The sequence below is a fragment of the Dasypus novemcinctus genome, chromosome 2 (genome assembly GCF_030445035.2).
Source record: "Dasypus novemcinctus isolate mDasNov1 chromosome 2, mDasNov1.1.hap2, whole genome shotgun sequence".
Classification (NCBI taxonomy): Eukaryota; Metazoa; Chordata; class Mammalia; order Cingulata; family Dasypodidae; genus Dasypus; species Dasypus novemcinctus.
In genome coordinates, this window is record NC_080674.1 from 71,242,056 (window position 1) to 71,261,227 (window position 19,172).

Sequence of the window (19,172 nt, forward strand, 5' to 3'; positions counted from 1 at the left end):
CAAAGGGCATGTATTGTAGGTTTTCATTTATGTGACATATCCAGAATATACTAATCCATAGAAACAGAGATAAGATTAGTAATTGCAAGGGGCTGGAGGGACAGGAGAATGAGTGACTGCTAATGGGTTTGGAGATCCTTTGGGAGGGATGATGAAAATGTTCTGGAATTAGTGAGGCTACTTGTATAATCTTGTGACTATACTTAAAACTAGTGTACACTAGTTTAAGTAAAAATCGTGAATTTTATGGTATGTGAATTATACCTCTATTTTTTTTTAAAGATTTTTTTATTTCTCCCCCCTCTCCCCCCCACCCCAGTTGTCTGTTCTCTGTATTTGCTGTGTCTTCTTTGTCCGCTTCTGTTGTTGTCAGCGGCATGGGGATCTGTGTTTCTTTTTGTTGTGCCATCTTATTTTGTCAGCTCTCCGTGTGTGTGGCACCATTCCTGGGCAGGCTGCACTTTCTTTCGCGCTGGGCGGCTCTCCTTATGGGGCGCGCTCCTTGCGTGTGGGGCTCCCCTACGCAGGGGACATCCCTGAGTGGCATGGCACTCCTTGCGCGCATCAGCACTGCGCATGGGCCAACTCTACACAGGTCAAGGAGGCCCGGGGTTTGAATCGCGGACCTCCCATGTGGTAGACGGACGCCCTAACCACTAGGCCAAGTCCGCCGCCTATATCTCTATTAACAACAACAAAAAAGAATAGGAAGTTCTAGATGTTCTGAGATGGTAGTTTTCAAAATATATTAAGTGAAAAACCAAAGGTATGGAACCATGTATAATGTGCTATAAAATGCTTTAAAAAAAAAAAAGTACACAAAGTACACACACACCCCTCTGACAGGATATACAGAACACCAGTAACATTATTTCCTAGAAGAGAACTGGGGTAGCTGGTGAACAGGAGTGGCCTAGAAGGAAATCTACTTTATACCTTTCTGGACCTCTTGAATTTTGTACAAGTATTACTGCTTCCAAATACTTTTTTTAAGGGCGTAAGAAAAAGAATACACTGATTCTTTTATCTTTAGCCTTAAATTTTATTTTAAGAGATCATCTTTATTTTCTTCTTTAATAAACTTAACAGGTATCCACCCATTTGGTCAAATTTATTTATTTTTTAGCAGTTGAAACATTAAACGGTGATAGTCTTTACTTTCAATCCTTACTAGTGTTGTAGTCATTAAATATGAGATTGTTTAGCTTTCTCATGGAGAAAAAACGCCCAGGAATAAACCTTTATACTGTCCACCTGCTAGTCTTGCAATACAATTTTAATACAAAAGTTTTCTCATAATTGGGCAATTTCTTTGATGCGGGCAGAGAATTATCAACAAGAATGGTTGAAATTTTGCTAGTCTTGTAAGTCAAGAACTATTATCTTTGATCCATTGTTCAATCCACTGCAATATCTGATTTATATTATTCTCTAGCTCTTCTGGATTATTACTGGGCAGCTGATGCACTATTTCTTCTTTGTAAGATGCTATGGCTTCTTCATAAAGAACTTGAAAAATTTCACACTGAATATTATCTTTTAGTTTCTTCTCATTATAACCCCTAGAAGGCAAAGAGAGGAATAAGCAAACAAAAAGCAAACTGAATGGCATTAACTGGAGGTTTAGGAATATGCTAAAAACTGGATACTCTTGAATATACGGAGGAAAAAAATCACACAAAAATACTTCCTGCAGTCTCTTTACCTGTAAATTTGAGATACTTCCTTAATAAGGAGGCTAAACTAAGACCAGGACACCAATGTTTAGGTTAGTCAGATTTTTTTCTCCACAATGTCAACCACTCAATTCATTACCAATCAACAATCAATTTAGAGGGGAGCGGATGTATGTAGCTCAAGTGGTTGACTGCCTGCTTCCCAAGTGCTAGGTTCAATCCTGGTACCTCCAAAAACAAACAAAAAACAAATCAAAAAGAAATAAATTTACAGAATTGTTGAGTACCTACCTACCTTAAGCCAGTCTCTGAGCTACGAGATAAATAAGATGTCTATGACCATGTTTCTATCTTTCAGTAAAGTTTAAGGAGTTAAGATAGGTATGGATAAAACAAATAGAAGAAAAAAACAACAAACAAAAACAAATAGCATGTGATAAAATGTAATGCATATGATAAGAAATACATTATACTATATGGGTACCTGATCACACAGAGAGCCTTGTATTTTACCAATTCCAAAGATACTGAAAAAAATAATCTTATCTTTAGTCAGATGTGAAAACTAATTAGCTAATTAAAAAGTTGAAACAAATTCAAATTATTAACCTTGCAACAATCAATTTAAACTGAACTATGCAAAAGTGATTAAAAAAAAAAAAAGCAAGCTATAGCCATCACAATATAGGCCTATCTAGAAGTCACAATAATGAGGTTTTATAGCAATGATTCTATTTACTTCTAGGTTCTCCTACTGTAAGACAGGTACAAAATACTACCTAGGAGTCTGGGATTTATCATTCACATTTATATATAATTCTCATTCCAACTAATCTTTCCAAATATTTCTAAAATAAATTACTTGGCTTACTAAAAAAAAAAAAAAGGAATTGATTAACTTCATGAAGACAACCCACAGAATGCGAGGAAATTTTTAAGTCATTTATCTGATAAGGGACTTGCATTTAAAATAAAGAATTCTTATAAGTCAGTAATAAAAAGACAAATACCTTTTGTGTGACCTATGTATCTTTAAAAAAAAAAAAGGAAATATCCAATTAAAAAACGGGCAAAGGATCTGAATACATATTTCTCCATGAAATACATATTTCTCCATGAAGATCTACAAATAGCATATAAAACAATGTTGGACATCATTAGTCATCAGAGAAATGGAAACCCAAACCATAATGAGATACCACTTCATACCCACTAGGATGGCTAGAATCAAACAGAAAACAAATATTGGTGAAAACGTGAAGAAACCAGAAACTGCACATACTGCTGACAGGAATGTAAAATAGTCCAGCTGCCTATGAAAAAAGTCTGGCAGTTCCTTAAAAGTTAAGAAGAGTTACCCCAAGACCTAGTAATCCCATTCCTACAAATACAACCAGGAGAAATAAAAATTTATGCCCAGAAAAAAACTTGTTCATGAATGCTCACAACAGTATTACTCATAACAGATCCAAAGTGGAAACAACCCAAATGTACATCAACTGAGGACTAGCTAGATATAAGGTGGTATATCCATAAATTGGGATATTATTTGGCAATAAAAAGAAGTGAAGTGGGAGTGGGTGTAGCTCAGTGGTTTGAATGCCTGCTTCCCAAGGTCCCAGGTTCAAACCCTGGTACCTCCTTTAAAAAAAAAAAAAGAAATGAAGCACTGGTAAGACGTGCTATAACGTAAACCTTGAAAACATGCTAAATGAAAGAAGCCAGTCACAAAAGACCACATATTTTATGATTCTACTTACATGAAATATCTGGAATAGGTAAATTCCTATAGACAGAAAGTAGATTACTGGTAGAGAATCAGGGAGTGATTGCTAATTGGTATAGTCTTCCTTTTTGGGGTGATAAAAATGTTCTAAAATTGACTGTTATGATGGTTGTACAAATCTGTTGATTATACTAAAAACCAGTGAACTGTTTAAGTGGGTAATTGTATGGTATGTAAATTATATCTCAATAATGCTCTTATTTTATAAAGTGATTAAATTTATAACTTTTTTAAAAAGTCTTTGGCTATTTACATAAAACAGCAATTTTTAAATCAAAACTTTAAATTGTCTGTGATAGCCAGGTCCTGAGCCTCAACAGACTCCAGCACCTACAATCTGATCTATTGGACTTACCACACTCAGCTAAGATGGAGTTGAAGAAGGACAACCACCACACCATGGAGCCTAGAGTGATTACAACTGAAAATGGGAAGATTGCATCCAGCATCCATGTGGAATCTGAGCCTCCTCTTGACATAGAGGTGCAATGGACACAACCAATCCAATGTCCACATAGAAGAGGTGGCATTGGATTGGGAAAAGTGGACATGGTGGACGATGGGTATGGGGAAAGGCAGGAAGAGATGAGAGGTGGAGGCGTCTTTGGGACATGGAGCTGCCCTGGATGGTGCTTCAGAGGTAATCACCGGACATTGTAAATCCTCACAGGGCCCACTGGATGGAATGGAGGAGAGTATGGGCCATGATGTGAACCATTGTCTATGAGGTGCAGAGGTGCCCAAAGATGTACTTACCAAATCCAATGGATGTGTCATGATGATGGGAACGAGTGTTGTTGGGGGGGGGAGAGGGGGGGTGGGGGGGTGGGGTTGAATGGGACCTCACATATATATTTTTAATGTAATATTATTACAAAGTCAATAAAAAAAAAAAAAAACTTTAAATTGTCTTGCTTGAGAAAAGGAATGTATATGATATGGTCTTTTTAAAAAAATTCAGAGAGCCCCTATTACTTCTCTGCTCAAGAACTTTTAATGGCTTTTCATTGTCTAAAGAAAGATGAAAGTTTTAGCAACAACCTAACTCTTGTAATATATAGTTGCTACTATACTTCTCTGTGCAGGATTTTTGCAATTATCCTGCTCCACAGTAGTTAATCAGAGTGGAGTACATTCAGTGAGAACCACAAAATTTGAACTTGACCTTGGGCAAAATCCTGGAGCTTTCCTTCTTGAAACTGTACTTTACATAATTCTAGAATCCCCGTCTTCCCTCAGCTTGGATCAAGATACTGGAAAAACATTTTCCCTAAATTTGTCTTTTCTGATTATGATGGATTAAATCTGAAACTTTATTAGTAGGGTTATATGTTAAAGATTGTCAAATGTTGATTTAATTTTTCGTGTTTTCATTACTGTTGTGAGAATAATTTAAATGGATAAACAAAAAATTGTTATTGGCTTAGCTGTCTTTTCCTTGCCAGGTCTTACATCAAGACAAAAGGCTAAATAAGGTTTCTACACAGTACATACTGAATCAAATTGATTCAGTTTGAGAAAGGATTGTGTTTTTCTACAAATGTACCTGGCTTCTCTTAGAGGCAGAATGTTGGCATCATATAGACTAGGTTTACGACGAGACATCAAATAGAGTGGTCATGTTTTCAAATAGAACCCTTTACCCTGATACTACCTGTAGCAGTTTGATATGGTTTATGAATTCCAAAAATTGTATTGTTTGTAAACGGGTCTGTACCTGGGCGTGATGAAAATTACGCGTGGGTCACGCCAGTAGGATGAGTCCCTGCCACCTTGGTGGACAAGGATTCACAGATAAAACTACACGGCACAGCAGAGGAGTTAGTTGGAGTTTTGAGCTGGAGCCTGGGAAGTAAACACAAAGAGGAGCAGAGCAGCTGAGCCCAGAGAGAATCAAGCCCCAGGGAAAGAGACAGAACTGGTCACCTGATAGTCTACAGCTGACCTTGTGAAGAAAACAGAGGAGCTGAGCCCAGAGAGAAGCATGTCCCAGGAAGAGAGGAACCCAGGAAGCCTGAACCCAGACATCATTAGCCATCTTGGTCCAAGACATGGCAATAGACTTTAGTGAGGGAAGTAATTTACACTTTATGGCCTGGTAACTGTAAGCTTCTACCCCAAGTAAATACTCTTTATAAAAACCAACTGATTTCTGGTATTTTGTATCAGCTCCCCTTTGACTAACTAATACACTATTGGCCAAAATCTGAGTAAAAATTTATATTATACTTTAAAAATTCAATGTCTTTCCTTTCTTACCTTGTTTCAAGTCTTTTGTACAATACACTATTATCTGTTCTCAGCACAAAAACTATATGAAACCAGCGTTCAGGGAAGAAATCACAACCATGGTAATCAACAATAACTCCACCTTCCTTCATTTGGTTTTCTAACTCATCAACTACCTGTAAGAAAGTTTAAAAAAAAAAAAGATGACTCCTCTGTAAGAAAACTGAGGTCAACTTTTCTATTAAATTTGACCAAAAAAAAAAAAACCATCCCACTTTATTACAAGTTCTACTTACTCTATCTTCATCTAAAATGGGACAATCATATTCTTCATCATAGCCATCATACAGTTGCCCTAAAAGAGATTTTACAAAGACTTGTTAATACAGTATATTTTAAGTAATTCTAGTTAATTTTAATGACTTCTAGACTGTTTTTAAAATTCAAGGAACACAGATTACTCTTTTAGAGACAAGGGAAGGTGCTAATGCAGTAGATGACATGTGGACACCAAATATTAAAAGCAATACTGACAAATCAGAAATTTGTCTAGAGAGAAACTTGAATAGCACTGTATCTCAGACTGTTTTATGTATCAAAGTTGAGACAAACTAAAATGAATGACTAATAACCAACTTAAGGATTTGTGGGATTATCTGTAGAATAGGATTGCATTGTTTCTGTTGAGCTACAGATAGGTGGGAAGAGAGGACAAAGGACACAAAACACACACATTCAAAAAAGATTAAGTTCCAATTTATTAGGCCAAGAGTATAAATAAACCATTTCAAAAACAATGGGTACTCATGGTACAGAAATGAACACTCTGTCACTAAGGCCACATCTTCATGAGGAGTGAGGAAGGAAAGTCAATACCCAGATGCCAATTCCACCCCTATTCTGAACCCCTAGAAGGTATGTACTTTAAGGCAGGTTTAGATCATTCCTTAGCCATCTCTAATAGCATGTTATATGATAGGTGTCCAACCTCTATCCCCTTAATATTTTGGCACAGGTTGAAATTAGGTTACAATGAGCATCAGTTCTGAAGTGACAAAAGGTTACTGCAAGGCAAAGAGGCAGTTCTAACTCCTCACTGTGCCTGGAGGGTCTGTGGACTGATTCTGGGCTCATAAACTACTTTTTTTTTTTTCTTTAAAGATTTATTTATTTATTCCCCCCACCACCATCCCCTCCCGCTGTCTGCTCTGTGTCTATTTGCTGCGTGTCCTTCGTCTGCTTCTGTTGTCAGTGGCACGGGAATCTGTGTTTCTTTTTATTGTGTCATCTTGTTGTGTCAGCTCTTCGTGTATGCAGCGCCATTCGTGGGCAGGCTGCACTTTCTTTCGCACTGGGTGGCTCTCCTTTCGGGGCACACTCCTTGCGCGTGGGGCTCCCCCATGCGGGGACACCTGTGTGGCAAGGCACTCCTTGTGCGTATCAGTGCTGTGCGTGGGCCAGTTCCACACGGGTCAAGGAAGGCCCAGGGTTTGAACTGCAGACCTCCCACGTGGTAGATGGATGCCCTAACCACTGGGCCAAGTCCGCTTCCCATGAACTACTTCTATAACATCGTCCCAGTATGGCCTCTGCTTCTCTGAGTCACTGTTTAGTTATCAAAAAAACACTATCAGCCTAGAAAATTACACTGTCAAAGTGTAGGGAAAACTCGTTAACAGTTTAGAAAACAATCTAAATCCTTACTTTATACTACAAACTCTACATGGATTAAAGAGCTAATTATTTTAAAACCTTAAAAAATTATGTTAAAACCTTAAAACAAAAGACAAAAGGCAGCTTAACAAATTATGGAAGCATTATTTCAAAAAATTCTGTCCAAGCACATTTATCTTATTTAATCCTAATTTAATTATTTCTCAAGTGTTCAGAAAGATGAATAAATGGCACAGATTAGTTAAATGACATGACCAAGGTCTCCTTTTTACAGAATGAAAAAAAAAAAAGCTTGATCATATTCACATCTTATAAAACTAAATCCTACATATTTTTGACCCTTAGTATTGGTACAGTATCTTCTCTCCTTTGCTACAAAAATATTACAATATAACTATTAATATTAACTATAGTCTATAAATTAGATTAGTTCTATTTTTCCCATGTATCATCATGGATGATACTTAACACCTTGTAATAGTGGAACATTCTTGTATTTATATTATCAATCACTATCCTCATCCAAAATCACAGTATTATACACAGTCCCTAGATTATCCTCCAGCATCTTTCAATTAACATTAATCTCCCTAGACTACCCCTCTCAGCCACAATCACATTTATAAATTAGCATTAGCTATACTCATTGTGTTACCATCACTTTATCCATTTCCACATATTTGCAATCAACCTAACTTTATCCATTTCCACATATTTGCAATCAATCTTATTAAACATTTACATACATTCAGCATCAGCTCCCCCTTCTCAACCCATGTTTCCTATTAACGTATACCCTGTAGTTTAACTCTGTAAGTTTACTCACCATATTTAGTTCATATAATGAGACCATGTGAGAATGAATATTTTAATTCCAAAAATACTAACAGAAAATTTGTCTCATGTATAAAAGAACGATTCATTTGAATTCCTCGAGGGATAAAGAAAAAGACTAATTTGAATACATTATATTTTAAATATCTGTTGAATGAAAGATGTCTTCAATAAAAATAAAAAACAGACCAGGAGAAATATTTGCAGAACAAAAGATTGAAAAAAAGTCAAAATCAGGATAGATAACAAAGAATAAGAACTAGTAAACATACTTGGAAAATGTTGGGCTTTCCCAGTCATTAAAGAGGTAAATTAGGGAAGTGGATTTGGCTCAACTGATAGAGCATCCTACCATATAGGAAAGGTCTAGGGTTCAAACCCATGGCCTCCTGATCTGTGTGGTGAGCTGGCCCATGTGCAGTGCCAATGCACGCAAGGAGTGCCATGCCATGCAGGGGAGCCCCACATGCAAGGAGCGTGCCCTGCAAGGAGAGTCGCCCCGCACAAAAAAAGCACAGCTTGTCCAGGAGTGCCAAGGCATACACGGAGAGCTGATGCAGCAAGATGATGCAACAAAAGGAGACACAGAGTCCCAGTGCTGCTAACAAGAATGCAAGCAAAGGTGGTGGACCTGGCCCAGTGGTTAGGGCTTCCGTCTACCACATGGGAGGTCCATGGTTCAAACCCCAGGCCTCCTTGACCCGTGTGGAGTTGGTCCATGCGCAATGCTGATGCACGCAAGGAGTGCCGTGCCACGCTGGGTGTTTCCACATAGGGAACACGCGTGGTGTTTCCACGCGCAAGGAGTGCACCCCGAAAGGAGAGCCGCCCAGCACGAAAAAAAGTGCAGCCTGCCCAGGAATGGTGCCGCACACATGGATAGCTGACAACAAGATGATGCAACAAAAAAGAAACACAGATTCCCGTGCCGCTGACAATAGAAGTGGACAAGACGCAGCAAATAGACACAGAGAACAGACAACAGGGGTAGGGGGGGAAGGGGAGAGAAATAAATTTAAAAAAATAAATCTTTAAAAAAAGGTAAATTAAAATGAGCCTTTTAATGCCTATTATACATATTAGTAAAAATAATATATATTACTAATTCACAATACTAAACTGGATACACTTTAACTATTATAAACATGCTTCATGTAAGAGTACAACTGTTTTAGAATGTGATGTCAGTGAGTTTTTGAAGTCATAAAAATGTTCATGCCCCTTGATCTAGTAAATTGACACTGAAACTTTATTTAAAAAATAAATGTGAAAAGAAAAAGTGCATATCCATTCACATTTCCTCTACCATTCCATTTCTAATTGGGAAAAATTATAAATGATAAAAAATGTTCAACAATAAGGAAATAGTTGCTTCGGTATATTAATGATTAAATATTATGTTGCTTAAGTTAAATAAGAATTATGTAGCTTAAAAACACTGTAGGAGCAGATGTGGCTCAAGCATTTGAGCTCCCACCTCCCACATGGGAGGTCCCAGTACCGGTACCTCCTTTAAAAAACAAAAATGAATAAGCAAGATGAAAAAAACCATCTCATGGAAACCAATGTGGCTCAGGGATTGAGTGCTGGCTTACAACATACAAGGCCCCAGGTTCAATCCTTGGCCCCCAGTACTTCAAAACAAAACAAATAAAATGATGTAGTATAGACTAGGTAGCAATATGACAAATATAGTATAAAATGGAAAAAGGAGAATTCAAAGTTGTCTGCAGTAGGAACAAATATTAGAGAATAAAAGATGAAAATAAATTAATTTGGAATATTTTTCCATGTTGTATTATTTTTACAGTACTATTTACTTTCCAAAAACTGCCACAAAATGTAATAGCTGATTCTATACTATATGGGTATCCATATTATATAATAAACACTGAGTTTCCTCCATGTTTTAAATTTTTGACTTTTAGAACTAAAGTCTATTTACTTAGAACTACAAATTTCAGTATAAATTCTGTACTGAAATGTAGACTTTCTTAAATGATGTTAATATGTTTTGATAAAGAGTATAATCCAAGTATTCAAAGTTCACTCGAAGAAAACATCTATTAAACACCATATACCAGTGACTGAAGGGGTAATGGAGATGTAACTGGGAAGTAAACAAGACAAGACAGACATGGTCCAATTCCCAAAGGGTTTGCAATAAAACGGAAGGAACAAATAACCTGAAATTACACATTTTATTTTTTATTCTGTGATTTTTTTTTTAATTTTTGAGGAGGAATTTAGGATTGAACCTGGGATCTCGTACATGGGAAACAGGTGGTCAGTCACTGAACTACACAAGCTCCTTTTTTTTTTTTAAAGATTTCTATTTACCCCCCTTCCCCCAGACGGTTCTCTCATCTGTCTGCTCACCCTGTCCAGGAGGTACCAGAAACCAAACCCAGGACCTCCCATGTGGTAGGTGGGAGATGTTACAGTTCATGGTGATATGGGATCAAGAGGATGGACACCTAGGGAAAAAAGGTAGGGAAGACTATTCTAAACAAAAAAAAAGATGTTCTAAGGTAAAAATAACTAGGGAGGGCAAGTCTTTCAGAACTATGAGAAAATACAGAGGGAAAGGGAAATAGGGAGCACTAAGGTTGGACAGGTAAGCTGGGGCCAGATCCAAAAGTTGAAGGCTGCAGTAAGAAGTTTGGACTTTATTTTGGGGCAAAGGAAAATTATGGAAGCATTTTAAGCATGAGACGACATGTTTGGTTTCAAACTTTAAAAAGCATTCTGATTACTGTGTGGAGAATGAGTTGGAAGCAGATTCAGAAAAGCAGGGATGCCATAGTCTATTGCAGTTTTAGGTGAGTGATTAAGGCCTGTATCAGAATCAGAGGGGATGGGGAAAAATAGATAATTTAAAAATTCATTTCAAATTTCCAAAAACTGAGGAAAAATTTATGGAACTGTAGAAAGTTTCAATTGGAATTCAATTCAGAGTTGTCTATACATAGGATAACACAACAAAAAAATAAAAATTTTTAAAGCCTGATTTGATTAAATGAAAGCTTATAAAATTAAATCAATTTTCAGAGTGGATTTGGATCAACTGATAAGAGTGTCCGCCTACCACATGGGAGGTCCAGGGTTCAAACCCAGGGCCTCCTGACCCGTGTGGTGACCTGGTCCATGCACAGTGCCTATGTGCACAAGGAGTGCTGTGCCACGCAGGGTCATCCTCAGCGTAGGGGAGCCCCACATGCAAGGAGTGCGCCCTGTAAGGAGAGCTGCCCAGCACGAAAAAAGCACAGCTTGCCCAGGAGTGGCGCCGTACACATACAGAGCGCTGATGCAGCAAGATGAAGCAACAGAGACACAGATTACTGGTGCTCTGACAAGAACAGAGGCGGACACAGAAAAACACATAGCAAATGGACACAGAGAGCAGACAACTGTGGGCGGGAAGGGAGAGAAATAAAAAATAATCTTTTTTTTTAAAAAAATCAATTTTCTATGATTTATTTAATTCAGGTAAGGATATTTTACTTGCAGAAAAAATTGATTGAGGGGCACTTAAAAGTCTGCACAGCTAAGTTCTTACCTCTTTTTGTTTTTTAATAGCAATTTGTCTTTTTTTTAAAAAGATGCATTGATCACAAAAAATGTTACATTAAAAAATATGGTTTCCATATACCCCCCCCCCACTCCTCCCACATCAACAACCTTTTTCATCTGTGTGGCACATTCATTGCATTTGGTGAATATATTTTGGAGCACCGCTACACCACATGGATTATAGTTTACATTGTAGTTTACACTCTCTCCCAGTCCATTCAGTGGGTTATGGAGGATACATAATGTCCTGCATCTGTCCCTGCAGTAGCATTCAGGACAACTCCCGAAAATTCCCCCATAGCACACCTCTTGTTCCCTCTCCCTGTCCTCAGCAACTTCAGTGGCCACTGCCTCCATATCAATGATACACTTGCTTCCATTGCTAGAGTCACAAAAGTTCTATAGAATACCAGTGAGTCTACACTAATCCATATTTTATTCTTCCATCCTGTGGACCTTGGAATGGCAATGTACACTCCACCCCCAAATTGGGATTGGGTTTAAATCCCACATGGCTGATGGATGCGACTCCTCTGCCTGCAGCCGTAGACACTCTCAACTCCCTGGTGTGGTGGCAGACCATCCTGACCTCCCTGCCAGCTGACCTGGTAAGTCAAATGAACCAGAGTAGGTGTTGCAACTCTGCTGAGGCTCAGGGCCCAGCTGGCACATGGAGAGTTCAGAGATTCAAGTCTCCTGAGCATAGACCAACCCCAGCGCCAACCACAGGTTCAGTAAAAGTGGCATGTGCAGAAGTCACATCTGAGAGTTCTTACCTCTTAAGACATTCTCAGTGGTTGCTGGTCAAACAATAAAATCATGTTGTCTGTTTCTTTAGCCACAGTCCTACAATTTATGTAGTCAGACGAACACTGTTCTTTAATAAAAATTATTAATATTGGGATGCTAGACACCTATTTTGGTGTTGCTTCCAATATTTTAAACATTTTTACATTTCATTTGGAAACATGTTTACCACACTGACCTCAATTCACCAGCAGCTTTTAACTAATATAATCAGTACAGTGAGATAATTGGTAAGAGGTTTGCTGAGTTGGAAAAGAGAAAAGAACAATTAACTCTACTGGGAGAAGTCAGGGAGCGTCAAAGCTATGACATTTGAGTTGGGCCTTTAAGGAGAAATTTGTAACCCAGATAAGGATGGGCATTTATAGGTAAAGGGAATCGCATATATAAAGATCTGGAGTTGGGAAATTTCCACCCAGTGTGCTTGAGAAACCATAGTCTACTGTGAATAGACATGAGTATGCAGGGAAAAATGGCTGCATGAAAAGCTGAAGGGAAACAGTAGCCAGTTTATAGTCTTGTTTCATTAAGGAGGATGGACTTAGGTCAAATCATGTCATTAAAATCAAACCAAGGAGTGCCTAAGACTGAATATTACTAGAGAGGCAGGATTAGAAGATAGTTGCAGTGAAATAACAGGGGCAACAGAGGGAAATGGTGGTAGGAAGGCAGAGAGGATTAGGCACAAATATTGGGAGAGTAGGGTCAAAGAGATGTAGTTTCAAAGACTACTAGGGGAAAATGGGATACAGAAGTCAAAGCAGGGGTCAACATACTTTTTTCTGTATAGCGTATGATAGTGAATATTTGAGGGCTATACAGTAGTCTTTAGCTTGTTGGATTAAAAAAAAAAAAGGCAGTAGGCCAGATTTTGGCCATGGGCTGTAGTTTGCCAGCCCCTGGGTTAAAGATACAGCAAATTTTTAAGTGTTGAGGACCCAGCTAGGCTATATTACTATTTAAAACAGACCCAATATCAGTATCATTTTATTACTTTGTCTATACTTGTGGGCACCCTGACGTTAGGGGCAGAGGCTGAAGGCTGACAAGCTGATGGCAGGAAAATTAAGGATACTGGTAAGAGTGCAATTAAATGATTGTACATGGGAAAGGAAATGAAGTGAGGAGGACTCAAACTGGGAGAACAGGGAAAATCATTCTTACAAGACACATTTATGACTCCCAATAGTTTTATTAGGATAACATCTAACATTTTCCTGCCTTGATTCCAAATGGTGTTTTGAGTAAGGGTGGTCTCTCCTATAATATAGCCATTCAATGATTACCAGATGGCAATAAACTCCATTTAGATACATGACTTAAAACCAGTGCATTTTTTTTAAAGTCTCATTTTGTTAAACAGGGTTTTTCAACCTCAATATTTTTAACATTTTGAATGTGCTAATTCTTTGTGGTAGGGCACTGTACAATGCATTGTAGTATATTTTGCAGAAACCCTGGTTTCTACCCACCAGGATACCAGTAGCGAACCTCCAACCCCCTTTGACAACCCAAAATGCCTTCAGACATTACCAAATGTCCCCTGAAAAACAAAATTACCCCTGGTTGAGAACCACTGCTTTCTAATAAAAGAAGATGATTTCATCGTTTCCCTTAAAATATATCATTATTTAATTTAAAAAAAAAGAGGGCTTCAGGTAAGGACTATTTTTTGTTAAGATTTTCAGATATACTCAAATAGTAGCTGAGGAAAAAATAGTTGGTACATTTTAAAAAACCTCATCTAATTCCAATTCAAGTCAGACCAGAAATCCTCTAACTGGTTCCATAGGAGGAAAAATCTTTTTTCCTTAAGGCTGCTGATTCCATTTCATAAAATAATCTCATCAATAAGCTGCAAAAAGGATGGTTGGAAATATACTACCATTAGATGGACACACAACTGGTTAAAAAGATGTGAGCACATGTCAGAGAGGACCCAGTGAAGACAATGACAAACATGTCCCCAGTCTTTGGACTAGTGTTAATGTTCCTTTCAAAGCTTTTCACAAGATTACACAGCAGCCTCATTAAGTTGAGAAATGTTAAACTGAGTGGGCAAGAACTGGAAAGCATGACTAAAATTTTAAAATGACTACTGTATGTGACTCTAAAATCACCTGTCAAAAACATGATAAAGTTCAAGACGAAACAGAACCAGATTTCACAATAGATATAATATGAAGAATGGCCTAGCTATGTACCACAGCAGGATCTAAGTTTTTAGAAACCATACACTAAATGCCAGACTTTGATTAAAAATAATAGAATGGTGCTGGCTTGTAGTAAGAATTTGTTAAGTAAATGTGCTCAAAATTGACAAGCAAAAAGGGATACTGAAAAAAATAAAAATTATAAAAAGAGGGGTAGGTGCTGGGAGACATTAAAGATCTTTAAATAAAATCAAAGGGATAGAAAAATGGGACCCAAGAAGAAATTGGGCAAATGAGAAGGATAAATCCAAACAGATGTGGATTCACTATGAATAAAAATTTATGTGGTCTCCCCAAACAGGAAACACGGTTATTATTCAGAAATCTGAGAGAACTGGCCATAAAAGTGGCTTATACAACAGATCATATTATGATCTAAACATATGAAGACACTTCATATGTGAGGTGATACACTTATTTATTAGTAATAATGAATAGACTACAACAACTTGACTTGTTGAAACTTAGGTGATAAAGGGAAAACACCTTCTAAAAAACAGAATTGCCAAAGTATCAACAAATTGATGAATGACTTTATTTTTTACACTTAAAAACTAACGAAAAACCACTTCTAATCCTCTTAAAGAAAATCCAACATCTCAGTTGAAAAGTATGGTAACCATATTTTCTCAACTAAACACTAAGTTTTCTAAAACAGAACTTGAAAAGATCCAGCATGCATGGTTTAAAAACAATGGATTCAAGACCAAATATACATGTTACATGCATCAAAGCTAGATTACAAATTATCATAGTCATCATCATCATCATCGTCATCATCATCATCATGTTTTCTTTTCAATGCATTTGATGAGTCACTGGTAGTATTTTGTGATGACACCATGTTAGTGGTAATGAGAATGTTTTTGGGCCCAATTAATGATGGATTAATTAGAACATTCTGAACTGCAGATGTTGCAGGAATGGATGCTTTTACAGCTGGGGACTGTGAAGTGGGCATCTGTACTGTAAACCTTTGCCCTGTGAGGGACATTGGCGCCCCTACTTTAGTTGAAACAGACATGGTTTGTGGGGTTGGTGTGCCTAGTGTAGGGGTACTAGGTCTGCTAGTAACTGAACCCACACTTAAGCGGGGAACTGTTATTCTTCCTGCAGAACTAGATGCTTTTTTTTGTAAAGACTTAAGTTTATAGTTTGGAGCAGTTAAGCAGTATCTATCAGGAGGCAACCTAGGCCCTGAATATGGTTTAATCAAGGGCAAAGGGGTTTGATTTCTTTGCCTTGCAATATCTAATAAAAAATCTCTTGGGGGAGGAGAGGTAAAAGATTGGTCAGCACGACACTGGATTGCCAATCGCACATCATCTGCATCAACAGTAGCTTTCTTAGCATGGCTTGAATAAATTTTTGCATCATCTAGAATTGTGGTCACATATCGGAAGGCAAACTCCAACATCTGATTTATAACTCTTGGCTCATATTCTGTAATCCCCATATCCTTCAGGATTTGTGCCATCATCTGTGCATCTTTCGGCATGCTCTTGGGAGAAGCCATCTTGCCAGACTCCATGATATCCGGTGATCAGACTTTGGATCATTTGAAAAAAACATGTACATTAGATCAAACCTGAAATAGTTACTTTAGTAGCAACTGTCAGGAGTTTAAAAATATATGTTGACTCATTTTATTTTAATTAGTTAGGCATGCTTACAGTTCTCTTTACATATTTACTGAGTTCCTACCCTGTGTAAATCATTGTAAATACAGAAGATGAAGACACAAAAAAGGGAGTGATAAAAGATCAGGGGAACATAGGGTAAAATAAGAATAAAAACACATATCATTTTATAATATATGCATCCTGCATGAAACTATCAAAATAATCTTCGAAAATACCATACGACAGCCATTCTTACTGCCTACTACTGAGTTCAAGATAAACTGCCCTTCCAGTGAGATCAAAGTCCTCTTTGGCTCAATATGTTTAGCCCCATATAAACCTTTATGTGTTCCCCTAACTCAGAACATTCTCCCTCTTCTTCATATTCAATTTCTATCTATCCTAAGTCCACTACTGGCTCACTATTGAAGCTTTCTCAATTATTTCTGTTAACAAGAATTACAAGCCAATTTGGGGGAGGGGAAAGTCTGGTTAAAGGAACCAGTATATAGCACTGGATACTTAATATTTTCTTTATCTGTGGGTCTCCAACAAAGCATGAATTCCTTAATGGCAGTCTTTCTTGGCTTTTTGTACCTTCTCACACTACCAGTATAGTATTAATACTCCACTGTTCTTAGTAGGGTATAAAGTGAGCCCTCAATATCTGCCTTTTGGGAAAACAAACAAACAAATATGATACCACAGTGTCCCTTACCTTCTTTAGCTAAATCACCCACATTAACGTATTTCAGTCCTGATCTTGATGCAAGTTCTTTGCCTAGTGTAGTTTTTCCAACCCCTGGTGTACCTGTAAGATAAACCACAAAGAAATATTATCTGTGAAATATTAGTAGAATTCAGTCACCTAAAATGCTCTTCTTGAGGTTCTTGGCAACTACAATAAAAATTCTCTTAATCAGCAATCATATGTACTGCATGACCTAATAAAAATTCCCAAAAGCCAACTGGATATTGGGATTATGGCCCACTCTGATTCCCTAGGGGTGGGGTGATTCTGATGCCAGTTCAGAGTGCCTGCCACCACCACGGAACTGCCCAGAATAAAATAAGTCGTCTCAAATAAACTACATCATGTATTTGCTTTAATTAAAAAAACAAACAAACCTGAAACTGTTCATGGGAAAACTTTAAGCACTATGAAGGACCTCCCCATACACTACCCTAGAGACAACCATCATAAATCAGTGTCATTTATATCTTTCCAAAGAAGTCCTAGGTATCTATGTACATGTAAACATACATAAACACATACGATATGCTACCCTATAATCTATTATATATATTCCCTTTTCTGTATCTATTCATTTCAAGATAAATAATACATAAAATTAAGGTATTCAAGTTTAACACAGCTAAAATTATAAGAGCCTTATAATTAAAGATAACATGGATAAATCAAATATCCATATGTAGAATAACAATTACCTCAAGTCCACTATAATACACTAAGTTTGGACCCAGGACTCACTGTGTTTTCAACAAAATGCTCAAATTTAGAGTTTGACAAAATGGCTTAATATTTTAAAAATTGGACCCCAACAAATCAGATATTTTAACAAAAGGTTAAAATTCATTTGTTGAATGTATGTGCTGCCAACAAAATCTTTTGTTAAATGACAAAACCCTTCACTGCGTTTCAAAGAAGCATCTCAATTTTTTATACTTGCCAATAGTATCCAGTTAGATTTTTCCGTGGACTATGATGCCATTAAATGCTACAGTTTTACAAATACTTTAAAGGTAAATAACCGGCAATGATAGCCCTTAAAATACTTATACAGCCATTTTAGTTACCCTCACATTTAAAAGGCTCCCTGAGTATGAATCGAAAGACCCAGAAGAGCCTCACAATCAGCCCGGAAACTTTGCAGCACCTCTACACGAGAAACGACCAGAAATTATTAGAACACAGGCGCCTTCTCTTCTTTTTTTTTTCAAAGAGAGAAAACAAAGTAAAAATGAAATGACAGCCACACACCCCCGCCACAAATACCCGAATGCATTTACCGAAATCACATTTCAGATGCAAATGAAAAATAAAAGACAGCCACGAAGGCCTAAGTGGGGCAATCGCTCTTAACAGATCTACCAAGGGCCAGATACCGTTTTACGTTAGCTCGCTAAAATCCCACGGCAACTCTACCAAAGAATCAACAGTTCATTTTACAAACAAAAAAGCCGACTCAAAAAGATCAGGTAGCCTGTCAGAAAACGGAGCTGGCTCGGTCTCCCCTTCACCTCATCGAGCCGCCTCGGGCCAACAGAATTAACGTTCTTCGTCCCCTCCCCCCCGCAACGCTCGCGAGGGCCAGTCCGGAGGCGGTGACAACGGCTGCGCCACGAGGCCCTCGACTAGCCCCGAAAGAGAACACTGAGGACGAGCCCGCTTCGGGGGCCCGAGCCCCAGAGCACTCGGCGTCCCTTGCCTGCCCCACTGTCCAGCCCCACCCGGCCACGCGCCCTGACCGGTGAGCAGGATGTTCGGCTGCAACATGGTCCTCACCGCGCTGGCTCCAAGCGCTCCAACTCTCGCGCTTCACGTACAACAGGAAGGAGCCGGAAGGGGCGGGCAGCAGCAAGCGCCAGCGGCCCCGGGGTCCTCGAGCCCCGGCGCGGCGCTCCTGACCCACCTTCCCAGCTCGTCTGCCGACCACTGGTTACCTGGCCTTCTATGACACGGTTCCATCGTAGGGTCCGGAGTAGGGGTACAGTTCGGTTCCGCACTTCGGGTTAG

General features: G+C 38.3%; 2 protein-coding genes across 2 annotated transcripts; both read right to left on the bottom strand.

The window, feature by feature from the left end:
- Positions 1-1,022: 1,022 nt before the first annotated feature.
- AK6 (adenylate kinase 6) lies at positions 1,023-19,124 on the bottom strand. The gene is made up of 5 exons (NM_001286204.1): positions 19,100-19,124; positions 17,133-17,225; positions 5,988-6,046; positions 5,722-5,867; positions 1,023-1,562 (listed from the first exon to the last, which is right to left on the bottom strand). Exons 1-5 carry the CDS (start codon positions 19,122-19,124, stop codon positions 1,370-1,372), a joined length of 516 nt encoding a protein of 171 aa, NP_001273133.1. The 3' UTR covers positions 1,023-1,369.
- TAF9 (TATA-box binding protein associated factor 9) lies at positions 15,359-18,951 on the bottom strand. Its single transcript, NM_001286202.1, has 3 exons — positions 18,905-18,951; positions 17,133-17,225; positions 15,359-16,340 (listed from the first exon to the last, which is right to left on the bottom strand). The coding sequence occupies exon 3, from the start codon at positions 16,321-16,323 to the stop codon at positions 15,532-15,534; it is 792 nt and encodes a 263-aa protein (NP_001273131.1). The 5' UTR covers positions 16,324-16,340; positions 17,133-17,225; positions 18,905-18,951; the 3' UTR covers positions 15,359-15,531.
- Positions 19,125-19,172: the final 48 nt, after the last annotated feature.